This window comes from Xenopus laevis, chromosome 4L, assembly GCF_017654675.1.
Source record: "Xenopus laevis strain J_2021 chromosome 4L, Xenopus_laevis_v10.1, whole genome shotgun sequence".
Classification (NCBI taxonomy): Eukaryota; Metazoa; Chordata; class Amphibia; order Anura; family Pipidae; genus Xenopus; species Xenopus laevis.
In genome coordinates, this window is record NC_054377.1 from 809,092 (window position 1) to 824,190 (window position 15,099).

Consider the following 15,099-nt stretch of genomic DNA (forward strand, 5'->3'; position numbering starts at 1 on the left):
ACAATTTTAATGCCCATAGACTTTAATGGGCGTCAGCAACATTTTGCCAGCAGCGAATTTTTGGCGAAACGAAACAAGTCAAATTCGCCCATCCCTATGGCCTTCCCTTAATTCAGAGCTGGATAACAGATCCCATACGTGTATCAGACTCCTAAAGAATGACTGGTATCATTCCATAGACACTAATGAGAAATGTTAAACTTTATCTTTCGTTTTACGGCCCCCCACAGTAGCCCCATGTGTAAGCAATAACAGTGCCAGACAGCTCAGCATCGCACCAACATTTAGGAAACTAAAGAACAGAACAAACAAAACAAAATAAAAGTTCTTTATTATTTAACAACAGAAAGAGACTGATGGAGAAAAGAATAGAAAAGTGTATGAATCCAGAAGACACGGATGTACTTTATTTACATATTATTTGTTCAATGAAGAGCTCACACTCATTATTAATCGAGAATTAACTCAGCGGAGAACTCGGCAGCATTTGTTATTGTATTCAATGAATATTCTGTCACTGTCTCTTTGCATTGATTTAAGAGTCAGATATTTTAGGGCAATATTTTTTATAACATAACCCATGTGAATAGATTAAAGGACATCAAGAGATCCAGTAAAAATACTTCTAAAATACCCCCCTCCAATTTCAAGAATCAAACAGCTGCACCTATATATTGCAATATAAGCTGCACATCACAGTTGGTGGTGGTCAGTCCTACGCTCATTTGGTTCATTCCTAATTCCAATATTTTCTAATTCTCTCCCTTATAAGCTTGTGATGCAGAGAATTAGTTTGTTGTCTTTGTACATAGCACCCCATTGTTTTATCGTTTAAACTCATTTGCAATGGAGACCACAAATGGCCTCATCAGATATTTCTGTAAAGCAATTTCCCAATGCCTCTGCTCCCTGAAGGCTGATGGGATGGTTCTTCTTGTTGAAGAGCATTTCCTACAGTCAATAAGTAACACATACATCTCATGCCAGTTGCAGTTGGTAGGTTTTTTCAGTGGTTACAAATTTAAATGTGGCCTCAAATCTGATTTCCCCATCATTATCATCATCATCAGAAGTGAAGGTGACCTTGGAGATACAGCCGGAGCCATCAGTGAGGTTGAACTTGTCTATGAGACTTTCATCAATGGAGAATATTCCATCACTCCAGGAGAAGTCTTCATGTTCCACATCTAGTCCTTTAATCTTACATTGAAGGGTAACCGACTCTCACTTCCGGGGGCTGGGGTTCACATACTCAATCCCTTTTGCATTGGAACTTTGTTTCCTTCAGTTGCTTGGGAAAAAAACATTTTCATTGCCAGTAGGTCAATGACAATAAACATACAGTTTCCCTCAACAGTTCTACAGTCACATACATCTCATTAATATAACTCAGCTCAGCAACCACTTGCAACCAATCAATAATTTACTTGTACAGGTCTATTGGCCAACAAAGGATTTGGCCAGAGATATAGTGGACCTTGAGCACTGAACATGCATCAAACCAACACTGACCATCATAATGCCCTGTTTTTCCTATCTGGGTGTTCCCTCCCCTTAAGCACTGCCCATGTTCTGGGCCAGCCAAGGTGCTTAGTGACTAAGGCAAAATAACAGGTTTCATTGAGCATGAGGTTTTTCATGTTTCAAAATTGATATATGGGTTAATAGTTTGGATGGTTAATCAATTAAACTGAAAGTTTGATCAAAAAGGAGGATTCTCTGGCTGATGATTTCTACTTTTTCCATTTTTAAATACTTTTCCCCATATCAAATCAAAGGGCAGAAAATATGACAGTTGCAATGTGGTTCTAACTGGAGACGGGCATCTAAACTGGGAGAATGAATGAAAAAACAAAACTATGAGGGACATGAGCCATTAGGGGACTTATAGACAGATAGTGGGGAGGTCTTTTTCCCATGGATCAAAAAACAAGAGCACCCCTCCTTTAGACTAGAGGAACAGAACGTTCAGTTAAAGCATCATAGAGGTTCTTCATGGTGAGGACAGTGGGGTTGAGGAAGATTTAGTTAATACCTGGCAACCCTACCCCTTCCAAACCAACCTAATAGGATTTGCATGTGATAAGGCTGAATATTAATTAATCCAGTGTGTAGTTTATGACTGCAACACAGTCTGCATTCGGTCAGATTTAATTGTCGCTCAAAGGTTGCAAAAGGCAGAGGTTTCTCCTGTTTGAGCGAAACTTTTATGCAAAGTAATAAAACTTCACACACACACACAGTGCTCGGTGCTGTACTTATTTGGGTTAAAATATGGAGGTACCAAATTCCTATTTTTGGGATTGAGCCCAACCCTGAATTTTTCAAGAATGATACGACCCAATCACTACTTGAATCCAAAGCCTATTTTGCATATGCAAATTAAGAAAGGTAAAAGTTGGGTTTTAGAGTATTCACAGTCCCTTAACTGCAGCGTTCACACCTTCAACCCATCTCACCATGAGACCAGAACTGACTCTTCTCTAACTTCCCTGGTCACGGGATGGAAACCTAGTGACCATTACATTTAAACTTGATTCCCCACGGGGGGGGGGGACATGTCCTGAGCCAGAACAATAGGTTGCACCCACCTCAAACACACAGAAACATTTCATTCGATGTACAAATGTGTTTCTGTAGAAGTGTGGGCATGAGTACTGAATGTACATGTGTGTAAATAAATACTGCACATGGGGAGCTGACTAAATTGACATTATTAGGAATATCACTTACCATTCAGGGTTTGCTTGCCCTTGGGTTCATCCCCTATAAATAAAAATATAAGAATGATTTCATGGGAAAAGTGAAAAGACTGCCAATTAAAGACAACTAATGAACATCTATTGCACCAAATACAAACATTGCCATTGGAGACTGTTGCAAGGATTCCTGTTGAATGTGGAGTTGCACCTATGGGTGCCTCCAGATTAGTAACGATGGAGAATTTGGAGTCCAGTGTAGCTCATTCAATTGGGACTCAAATAAGGCTACAGACCTCACCTTTCAGATATAACTGAAACTGTTTCCCCTTGATCTCCCTGTTGGCAGTGACTTCACATCGAATGAACTTGCTGTGGTCGGAGTCAGTCAAGTTGTATCTCAATGTGCTGGTGCAACTGTATAACCCATCCCTTCCTATCTGGGGTGCTGTGGTTATTATATTTGCTGTAAGTGGAGTGAAGGATTTCAGCCACTTCACTTGAAGGCCTGTCGCTGAGAATCCAGAGATGGCGATATGGAAGATGGCTTCTCTGTTGGCCTCAATTCTTTTGGGGGACACTGTTATTTCAGATAAGGTGGGTGGGACATCTGGAAGAGAAAATGAAGCAAAGTTAAAGTTTCTTATTGTTTTTATTGTTAAGTCCTCCAACAATGTGTCAGCCCTTCCTACCTGGGAGCCGCAGAGAGATACTCTTCTTAATTGGCTGCTGAAGGTCCTTGTGCTTTATCAGACAGGTGAATAATTTCCCATAATGCTCTGCTGTAGGCGTCAGTTTGAGGAGGAATGAGACAGAATCTCTGTTTATTTGGGTTTCTGTTCTCATTTCCCTCTTTATGGGATTATTGTTCTCTCTCCATTCCACTGTGATGTCTCGGGCATTGCATTCACTTACCTCACAGCTCAGGGTTAGGGGTTCTCCATAATTTGGGGACAGATTATTGCAAATGATATCTTTAATTTGTGGCAGCCCTGAAATATAAATAAGGATCCCATTCATATTATTTCTTCAATTACTAATTCATGAAGCTAAGTCTATTCTCTACTCAATGCAGCAGGACCACCTGGAACTCAAGGCAACATTGCCTAGATTTGAAATAAATACCAAAAATTGATGGTATGTATATAGGCAACTTGTAGAAGGTCTAAAGCTAAGCACATGGAGGAGATCAAAAGATACAGAGCAGATAGGACCTCCTCCTCCATACCCCAAGTTACAGATTCAATGAAGGTGGTTTGTCCTGGTGGGTATGTTGGCGAAGATCTAGCTAAAAAGGGATTGTGCTAAGCCTATGCCTCAATGAATGTCTACCATTTATCCTGTACCAACATCCCTTCTCAGGTTCCCCAGTTACACGTACTGTACCTTTAAGTTCTATACAGATTGTCCTTTTGATAACTTGTGTCCCGGCAATAATCTCCAGGTCAAACTCTGTAGCATGGTCGTTAATGGAAGGAATGAATGACATTTCTGTGGTTTTGCAGAAAAGTCCTGATGTTGGGTCTTCCTGCAGGACCTCTGTATAATTATCAGCAGAAACAACTTCTGGTCCTTTGTACCATTGGACGGCGAGGTCTTTAGGATAAAAATCCTTTATAAGACATGATAATGTTGCAAGTTGGTTGCACTCCAGAATTTCAGGATTGCATCTTATGGGACTTACAATCGGGTTACGAACTGTAATGTGAACAAAATCACAGGGAGGGTGAGATTGTAGGAACTATATCATGAGATGATGCATGTAGGAATGTTTGAATACAGTTCTACTTACTCAGATGTTTCAGTTCCCAGGAAACACATTTAGGATTTTGGAGACTTTGGTGAGAGACCTCACACCTGAACTTCTTCCCAATGTCCCTCACACAAGGGGTGTAAGTTATACGGCTGGTGAAACTCAACAGACCATTCTCATTGGTAACAGTTGTGCTGTTCTCTGTTGACAAGACTTCATTCCCTTTATACCAAGAAACTTCTAACTTTTTGGGGTGGAAGGAATGGATTTTGCAAGAGAACTTCATCTCTTCCCCAACACATGGAATCTCTGGGAATACCTTGATTTGATCCAGCTCTGGAACAGCTACAAATATCAGAGAATCATTTTTAGCCCTTTCAATGGATGATTTGGTAGGCACATTAAAATCTGAACTTTGGGTGGGTTTAAATCCCATAGTAACAGGCTGGTGAATGTACATAATATCTAATTCATAAACAGATAATTTAGTTATCAATTATATTCTTTTATATGGGCTTGAAAGTACTCATAAGTACCAGTGGTAGACCACAATTTGACTATAGATGCCCTGGACAGTCTTTGTCCACCCAAAATAGGAAATTATTTCGATATTGGATCATTACCTAAAACACACATTTCCATTCTTTCTTCTGCCTCAGTATTTGTTGCATAATGAAAAGTTCTGCAGATATATTTTACTCTATGGTCTTCGTTTACTGTTGGCTTCATGGTCAGTAGACTTAGAAAGCTGCTGGAATAGTCTTCATGCATATTCTCTTTCAGGCAATGTGAATATCTAGAATATTTTATGTTGCTTTTTCCATCTTCCCAGGACACAATTTCAGTTTCCTGACCCGCTAAATCCAACCTTATCCAAATAACGGAGAGTGGCTTTGGCTTGAATCCATTGATGGGACAAGTCAGAGTCAGGGATTCTCCATGGATAATACGAAGAGGAAATACGATGGTGAAGAGTTTGGGTCTAACTAAATATGAAAAGAAAGATATGGTCAGACATTGAATGAGATGTGTTTTATATGAAAGAAATTGGATAGAGAGAAAGTCTTGGGACAGAGGAGAAACAGCAACAAGCGGTTATAGAAGATGCCCGGGGTTAGAATAGAGTCAAGTCAGTTATTAGAAGCCACAAAATAAAAGGTTGGTAGAACTACAGAATTAGGCTGCTATCACACCTCAACAATTAACAAGAGCCCAGTGACAGCATAGTAATCCTCTCTGAATTGGAAAATGAGTCAATCCACCTAATGGATTGGGATTTGATCCTCTCATAGAAGTGGTGGGATGCCATCTTGCCCCACGACCAGCAATTTTTATACTTGCCCTTAATGGGAGCCAATAGATTTAGTCTATTTGTTTTTATAAGTTCAGAAGAAGCGAATAAAGACCAGTAACATGTGAAGACCAACTTTCTTACCTCCTTCTATTTTCAGAGGACAAATAACAGAGCTGGGAACACTCAAACCACGGTGATTGACCCACACTGACAGTTCTGCTCCATCATCTTCTTCTAAATTGGGAGTTATATGGATTGTGCACTGACAGTTGGAAATACGCTGTTTGTTTGTTTTTATCAGAGGAACCATTTCCACTTTCAGTGCCCTTTGTGCCGGGGGCAGATGACTGTCTCCATTACTCACTAAGTGTTGGGTCTCATCAAACTCAATAGCCACAGACTGTTCTTCTCTCTTTGAAAATTGGTCAGCGTTTGGTTCAGAATGCCAGGAGTAAATTGCCACCAGTTCTGCCCCTTTCCTTTTCAAGCACAATATAATCTTTATGGGTTCTGGGCGGTAACCAGAGATCTGGCAGGACAGAGTCGCCCTGTTCAAATGCACCAAATGTTCTGCTCCGGTAATGGGAGAGAGTCTTGGGGGCTCTGTAACAAATAAACCATTAAACATTGTAAAACTTTTATTCCTTTTTCCGAAAAGTGAATGTTGCCTTCAGGTAAGTAGAGAGTAATGAACTGCATCCACCAGACATGCTGATTTGGGATTGTAGCCCAGTTAAAGGCCGGCTGAGGATCCCGTTCTGTTTGTGCAGCAGTCTTGTTGGGGGACCTTCAGCTTCTTTTATGAGGGATTTAATTGAGATAACAGGATAATAAAACTAAACACAATTTGTTTGGGAGACAATAATATAAGCCTAGTTGGGTTCAAAGCTCATATTTGCCTTTCCCTTGTTGAATTCTAAACTTTTATGTTTTTACACTGGGTTTAAATATCAATCATGTGACTCTTGTCCCAAACACAGTGATCTGTAGGAAAATGCAAGCCTAGCCAATGGCTCATTGCTGCTATGTGGCAAATTATTGCATATTCTTACCCCTCACCCACCCTCATATGTCTTTCCTCTCCTTATGTTTGTGTATCTGCAACTGGATTCAGGGGGAAAGGGCATTTTTTTTGCCCTGGGTACCCCTGGAACTTTAGCAGGGTGACACCCCAATGTTTCTATATATCTGTAACCTTGTTATGAGCTAAGGGGGCCCAGTCTGAAGGTCAGTTAGGGGGAGATTTGGGGTGAGTGATTATTTGTACCCTGGGTACCCCTGGAACTATAGCAGGGTGACACCCCAATGTTTCTATATATCTGTAACCTTGTTATGAGCTAAGGGGGCCCAGTCTGAAGGTCAGTTAGGGGGAGATTTGGGGTGAGTGCTTCTTTGTACCCTGGGTACCCCTGGAACTATAGCAGGGTGACACCCCAATGTTTCTATATATCTGTAAACTTGTTATGAGCTAAAGGGACCCAGTCTGAAGTTCAGTTAGGGGGAGATTTGGGGTGAGTGCTTCTTTGTACCCTGGGTACCCCTGGAACTATAGCAGGATGACTGTTACCCCAATGTTTCTATATATCTGTAACCTTGTTATGAGCTAAGGGGGCCCAGCCTGAAGGTCAGTTAGGGGGTAGATTTGGGGTGAGTGTTTATTTGTGTCCTGGGTACCCCTGGAACTATAGCAGGATGACACCCCAATGTTTCTATATATCTGTAACCTTGTTATGAGCTAAGGGGGCCCAGTCTGAAGTTCAGTTAGGGGGAGATTTGGGGTGAGTGTTTATTTGTGCGCTGGGTACCCCTGGAACTATAGCAGGGTGACACCCCAATGTTTCTATATATCTGTAACCTTGTTATGAGCTAAGGGGGCCCAGTCTGAAGGTCAGTTAGGGGGAGATTTGGGGTGAGTGATTATTTGTACCCTGGGTACCCCTGGAACTATAGCAGGGTGACACCCCAATGTTTTTTATATATCTGTAACCTTGTTATGAGCTAAGGGACCCAGTCTGAAGGTCAGTTAGGGGGAGATTTGGGGAGAGTATTTATTTGTACCATGGGTACCCCTGGAACTATAGCAGGGTGACACCCCAATGTTTCTATATATCTGTAACCTTGTTATGAGCTAAGGGGCCCAGTCTGAAGGTCAGTTAGGGGGAGATTTGGGGAGAGTATTTATTTGTACCATGGGTACCCCTGGAACTATAGCAGGGTGACACCCCAATGTTTCTATATATCTGTAACCTTGTTATGAGCTAAGGGGGCCCAGTCTGAAGGTCAGTTAGGGGGAGATTTGGGGTGAGTCACTTACGTTTTTTGATGAAAGTAACATAACCAGAGACAGCTAAGGCCACAACAAATGCTACAACGACTGTTACGACTATAGCTCCAATAACTCCACTGATTTTGTCGTCTTGTTCTGAAGGATGGAAAATAAATAGTAATGTCATATATCATTGGTTCTGTAGTTGCTGAGCTTCAGCACAACCCTCTGAAACAACTCACTTTTACTTTTATTGTGACGCCTTTGGGGGAGGAAAGATGAAGGAAGTGGGAAAATGAATCTTTATATTTGAAATATAGACAAAATGTTTTGGGCAAAGCCACCATCAGTTATCATGGGGATCTATACTACTACTACTACTACTACTACTACTACTACTACTACTACTACTACTACTAAGTAAGCAGGACAAATAAAAGGGGGCCTCAATATAAAAAAAATGCCCCTGACCCACCCAGCAATGCCCCAATGTCCCAATTATTTCCCAATTATGCCTATTGGCTCCCAGCGGGAGAAGTTAGAACCAAGGAGGAAGCTTAGGGTCAAAGTCCATCCAGAAAGGGGTCAGGGATAAGCTTAATCAAGTTCAGCAAAAGTCAAGCAAGACAGGCAGCAGAATCAGAATCGGGGTCAAGCCAAGGGTCAGGAAGCAGGAATTCAGGAATTTAGGAAACCAGGAACACAATACAGCAATTCCTATATTCAGGCATCAAACCCGGACCTGGAAGTCCTTTTATTTCAAAGTTCATGCCAGGTGCGTGAAGTCATCACGCCGGTGCCAAGATGCCGGCATCGGCCCACGTGGAACATGGGTGCCGCCATCTTGATCTGGACGCCGCCAGAGACGGGAGCGCCTGCCATGCCCAAACACCAGCTGTTATCCATCTATACACTCCCAGTCCTCCCAAAGTTCTGCCACGTTTGCGACCTGTAAATCATGGACTCCATGGAGTCTGTGACTCAGGCAGTGGGTGGGACTAAAGCACTTTCATGGCAGCTAACATTGGGAGGGGCAGGGAAACTTATAAAACTTGCTCATTAGCAGAGTTATAGTACAGGCCTTTTAGGTGCAACTACAGCCAGTTATAGTCTAGTGCAGGGGTCCCCAACCTTTTTTACTCGTGAGCCACATTTAAATGTAAAAAGAGTTGGGGAGCAACACAACATGAGAAAGTCCATGGGGATGTCAAATAAGGGCTGTGATTGGCTGTTTGGTAGCCTCTATATGAACTGGCAGCCTACAGTAGAGTCTGTTTGGCAGTACACCTGGTTTTTATACAACCAAAACTTACCTCCAAGCCTGGAATTCAAAAATAAGCTCCTGCTTTGAGGTCACGGGGAGCAACATCCAAGGGGTTGGAGAGCAACATGTTACTCACGAGCTACTGGTTGGGGATCACTGGTCTAGTGATTCATATATCTGGTTTGTATCAGTATGTATCAGTATCAGTATCAGCCAATCAGGGAGGAAGACCCTAAAATCAAAAGCAGCCAAAAACTCACCTTTTACAGTCAGAGTAAAGTTCAGCTTTTGTTCTTTTTCCAAGGATCTATGGGAAATAACACATGCATATTTATCTCCATCTTCATCTAGTCTAGGGGTAACTGTGAGATGACTGGATATATTGAAGGTTCCATCTTTACTGCCAATTGGGTCGGTGGTGCAGGTTCCTTTGTTGAGTGGGACAAAGCTGGAGTCACTCAGGTACTTCACCCACTGAATTGTTATATCTTTCGGGTAAAACCTGTTGACTTCACACATCACTGTCTTGTCTGACCCAGTCTCAACTACAACATCAGGAGGTGCTACATTGCCAGTTGGTTGCACTAGAAAGAGACAGAGGCTGTAACCAGGATGAAATTGACATTTTTTCCATTAAAATATAAGATTTGTATTAAAATTAATAGGACATGTCAAGCGTTGGCATGAGTGTTTGTCAGGGAATATTAATCCAAGGGTGTTGATAGGGTTTTATCCTAATCTACTGTTGCCTTCATTAGGGATAGAGAGAGACAGAAATAAACAATAAATAAAAGGGCACTTACCTGACACCTGCAGGTCAGACTGTCTCTCTGCTTTATCTGGGGTATAAACGACAGTGCAGGTATATTCTCCTTCATCTGTGAACTGAACCAGGGGTAAGTGAAGTCCAGCATTGCCTCTTATAAGGTCACTGGTTGGAATGTAGGATCCCGGCCGGATGGGCTGGTGGGTTTGGGAGAGAAACTTATAGACAAGTTGGTTACTTGCAGCTTTATTAGTTAGAGTCCATGTGACAGAAAGTTGGGTGGGATCCAGTTCTGAATATCCAGTAATGGTACATGGTATGAACGTGTCATGGTCCCGCAGTGCTTTAACCAGTGAGTCCCCCATTTTGATTCCCAAGGCATCTTATGGGAAGAAAGAGGAAAATAACAGTAATCACTATAATGGGACTTACCATTCCTATTAACCTGATATCTACAGTGGAAGAACCTGATCCTGCACGCTAACTCCTGGGGGTAATCTTAACCTGATGATTGGGAGCCAATTAAATACATACCTGACATTTCATTGATGGAAAGAGAGACATGGCACTTTGAGAAATACAATATATGACCCACCTGTTCAGTGTCAGGGTTGGAAACACAATGAGAACAACACCCAACATTAGAGCTGATGGAGAAGATGTAGATAATGTGACCTCTGTGGATCAGTTATTAATACAAGAAATATGATGCAGGCTGGGACTGGGAAGAATCAGGATGAAAGACCTAGAACATCTTTACATTCACTGATGTGTCTATAAAAATCAGAATTGCCCAGACTACAGATGGATGGGAAACCTGGACATGAAATACTAATGACTTTGAACTTCGAGGTTGGCAAAGAATTTAATGGTCGCACAGGAAACGAACAACTGGTTCTTCACTAAAATATACCAAACTTTCAACTTGAAGTGGCTGGTGAAACCTAAAGACCCAAACAGAAGAACATTCTGGAGAAACGTTTGGAGTCTTAGGGGCAAATTCACTAAGATTCGAAGTTGCGCCAGGCGCAACTTCCCCGCTTCGCCGCATTTCGCCAGGCGTAGTTTCGCCAGCGCTCCGCAAATTCACTAAAATCCGAAGTTGCGCACAGGGGTAGCGTAAGGTTGCGAAGTTGCGCTAGAGTTGATTCGCCAAGCGAAGCGAAGTTTCGCTACCGATGGTTCATTTGCATACGGCGCCAAATTCAAATTTCAATGGAGGAATACGTATCAGCACTACAAATGCCTAGAAAACCTTCAAAACATCAAATAGAAATGTTTATTTTGCCCTACACATGTGCCCACTGTCTAGGTAAGTTGCCATGAGTCAGGAAATGTAGGGGGGAAGGAGGGGAGCCCTAAAAAAAATTTCGATCTTTTTCAGCCTATCAGCCATAATGTAGAAAACACGCCAGCGTTTTTTGGGACTTAGAAAAAATTGTGACTTTTTTTGAAGCAATCCCTATCTACTCTATTGCGCTTCGCCTGGTCTGAGGTGGCAAAGGAAGTCTGGCGTAAAAGGTAGCGTTCAGTACACTGCGCGCGTTAGTGAATTTGCATAGTTACGTCCGTAGCGAAAATTCGCCAGGCGTAAGGGTGCGAAGTAACACTAGCGAGACTACGCCAGCGTTCGTTAGTGAATTTGCGAAGTAACGAAAATGCCCAACGCTAGCGAATTGACGCTAGCGTTCGGCGCTTCGGCGCTTAGTGAATTTGCCCCTTAAAATCAGCTTCACAGCACTTATTATTAATAGTAAAAGGTAATTCCCCTCAGTACCCCATGTAGTAATAGTAATACTTGTATATCTCAGTAGTATCAATGAACAGATATGCTCAATATCTTCTACAGGTTCCAGATCATTATACAGAGAGGACGGAATGTAACCGAGCCCGGCCCAATGCAATTATAGACATGTCCTTTCTACTGTGTCTAATAATAACTTCTTACTCCCTTTTAATTACCTGCCCCTGCGCCTGGGCAACTATATCAGTTTCTCTATTAATAATTCATGAGCCCATCAATAAAACGATGCTGCAAGTTGAGCTGGTAAAGAGGTTCTGCAGCAGCTCCGATACAGCTCATATACTGCAATGCAGCAACATTCCTGGGACACAAAGCCAAGAATATAAACCTTGAGGCAAATGTGATTATTCTGGAAGTGTTTGCGTTTTCTCTGCTTGATTCCACCCAGCCAATAAAGCTGAGAGAGATCCCTCACGAGATACTCAGTATTACTATACAAAGTTGCACAGAGTTACACAGCCCATACTAGGAGGGTCTTTGCCTTTCTATAACAATAAAGCTGAGACAGATCCCTCACGAGATACTCAGTATTACTATACAAAGTTGCACAGAGTTACACAGCCCATACTAGGAGGGTCTATGCCTTTCTATAACAATAAAGCTGAGAGAGATCCCTCACTAGATGCTCAGTATTACTATACAAAGTTGCACAGAGTTACACAGCCCATACTAGGAGGGTCTTTGCCTTTCTATATCAATAAAGCTGAGGCAGATCCCTCACTAGATACTCAGTATTACTATACAAAGTTGCACAGAGTTACACAGCCCATACTAGGAGGGTCTTTGCCTTTCTATATCAATAAAGCTGGACTCCATGACTAGATACTCAGGTTACTATAAAGAGCTGCACATTGTTACATTGTTGCAGGAAAGGATATAATTAATATAATAAATCTAATATAAATCTTACCTGTTCCTGACAGTGAGAAATACAACAGTAGGATCCAGATGAGGTTTGGGGGTCTCTCCTGCACCCCCGGGAAGACCATCTTGGTAACTTCTTAGTCTGTTCTATTGTTCCGTCTCTGATCTTTCACGGCCAAGTTCAGACCTGAAAAGAAATCTTTGCTTTCAATGTAGAGCAGGTTGAGAAATGTTTCTACTTTCTGAAGTACAAAGGTTCTTAATTACACGTTACTGATCCACAGGTTACACATCCTTCTCCTTCTTATCTGTGTCATCTGCTCCGGCAAGGCAAGGGTTACTGGCTCTGTCCCTTCAAATGCTGAAAGGCTGAGCCACAGAACTGACAGTCCTCTCACCTGCAGCGTCTCATCTGTCGGCTTTTAGGGTTAAACAAACACAGGAGGTTCATTGAGTGTAGGAGATACTATCAGTAGTAAGTAGCAATGACCAAATCACTGTGTGTCCCATTGAGCCAGGGACTGTGATAATATTTGATATTTTGTGATATGTGATATTTTTTTTATTTTATTTAAATAACAGTGTAGAATTAACTAATTGGGGATAAAGGTGAGGGCAAAGGGGTAAAAAGTAACTAACTAGTAGGAATAACAGAAATGCTTAGTACAAAGAATACAGATTAATACAATGTTATACAAATACATTATAGGATGAGCAAATATCAATACTATGAATTAAAGAAGTCAATGAGTCCTATGGGGTTTATTTATTAAAGTCTGAATGCAAAAAACTTGAAATTTTTTTTTCAAGTTTTTTTCACTAGAAAACTCACATTTTTCAAGATTTATTACACCCCAATGCTTTATAAAGCCCAACTCTGATAAATCTGCCATCTCAGACCTGTTGAGGTCCTGTATAAGTCAATGGGAGAGGCACGTATCCCAAAAGGTTTGGATATCGGGGAAGTTATCTGGGTTTTTGGGGGGTTTAGACCGAAAATGCAACTTTTTGGGGGGGTTCGGGAAAAAATTGAAAAAATCGACTGATTTTGGGGAAAAAGCCAAAAAAAATTCAAGCAATTCAGGTTTTTGCCCGATTTTATCAAGCTTTTCCACAATCTGATTAATTTGGTTTATTTTATAAATAAATAAGGTCAAATCGAGGATGGGAGTTTGGTTGTTGATTTTTTTTTAAAATAAATATGAGATAAATTCAGATTTTAGTAAATAACCGCCTATCTGTATCGGATCCTGTAGGACCCTGGCTCTAATCCTGACAGTAAATATAAAATCCTTTAAAGAGGGGGAACAGACATGCAGCAGATAGAAGGGAACTGGGGAGAAAACCAAGAAAAAACATTTATCTATAATATTTAAAAGAACATTTGACACTTTTGTATTCTTTTGTTATTAGTGTCCCCTTTATTGGAACTAGACAGGGGTTGCCTCTATCCTCCTTTAATTCCAATGAGCCCTTGGCTTGTGCTGTAGATACAATACAATACAATATAAACATGAGAGGGAACGTGTAACATAGAGAAGAAGCCTTGGGGTGTATAGAAAGCAGGAGACTCTGAGTTACACTATTTTACAAACACCTAACAATCAGGTTATAAAGTTACTCTTTGACTTATATCCCTCTAAACCAGTTCCCCCAAATGTAACCTACAGGAAGACTTACCTACCTTATCGCAGACTCTCACCTTGATAAGACAAAGTACCTACCTCTTTACTTATATGAACCTACAACATAGCTCCTCCCTCCTTACTAATGGGTTTGGAGGATTATTACAGTATAAATCACATGACTTATTACAATATTTCCCATCTTTAGTCAGTTCTATGAAGCAGATACAAAGGGGCTTATACCAAATGGCAAGTCTTCTTCTCATCCAACTCCACCAGAGCTCAGCTCAATTCATAATTCAGAAGTGCCCCCTTGCAAACGTAATCTACAGATATTCTAGTATCCAGAACATTTCCTCCATATTTCAGTTATTTGCTTAGGCTTCAGCTTTACCCTCATGTCAATGGAGAATATGGAGACTACAAACAAAAAAGACAAACTGGATTTATCATCGGGCCCAGTGACACCAGAACCTGAAGTAGAAGATCATTAACCAATGGCAAAGCCTGAGAGAGCTCACCTGGGAAAAGAAAAGGTGACAGTTGGGTTTATTATGAATAATGAATTTACTGTAAATGAGGTTTTTGTGATTTTTCTACACCAGCAAAGTTGCCCCTCTCAGTTTGGTAGGGTGGTACTTTTCGAGGGGCGGGGCAGCAGCAGATGTAGATGAAAAGATCTAGTGACCCATGTTCTGGTCGTTAGTTATAATCATTATGCCAATAGTACATGGGGTATTTTGGGACATTGTAAATGCTGTGTT

At 41.3% G+C, this 15,099-nt stretch overlaps 1 protein-coding gene across 1 annotated transcript; it reads right to left on the reverse strand.

The window, feature by feature from the left end:
* Positions 1-313: 313 nt before the first annotated feature.
* On the reverse strand, positions 314-13,527 carry LOC108713707. The gene is made up of 13 exons (XM_018257215.2): positions 12,978-13,527; positions 12,757-12,897; positions 10,080-10,424; positions 9,537-9,860; positions 8,061-8,168; positions 5,888-6,349; positions 5,076-5,438; positions 4,492-4,797; positions 4,086-4,397; positions 3,392-3,691; positions 3,001-3,309; positions 2,734-2,766; positions 314-1,291 (listed from the first exon to the last, which is right to left on the reverse strand). The coding sequence occupies exons 2-13, from the start codon at positions 12,833-12,835 to the stop codon at positions 1,245-1,247; spliced, it is 2,988 nt and encodes a 995-aa protein (XP_018112704.2). The 5' UTR covers positions 12,836-12,897; positions 12,978-13,527; the 3' UTR covers positions 314-1,244.
* Positions 13,528-15,099: the final 1,572 nt, after the last annotated feature.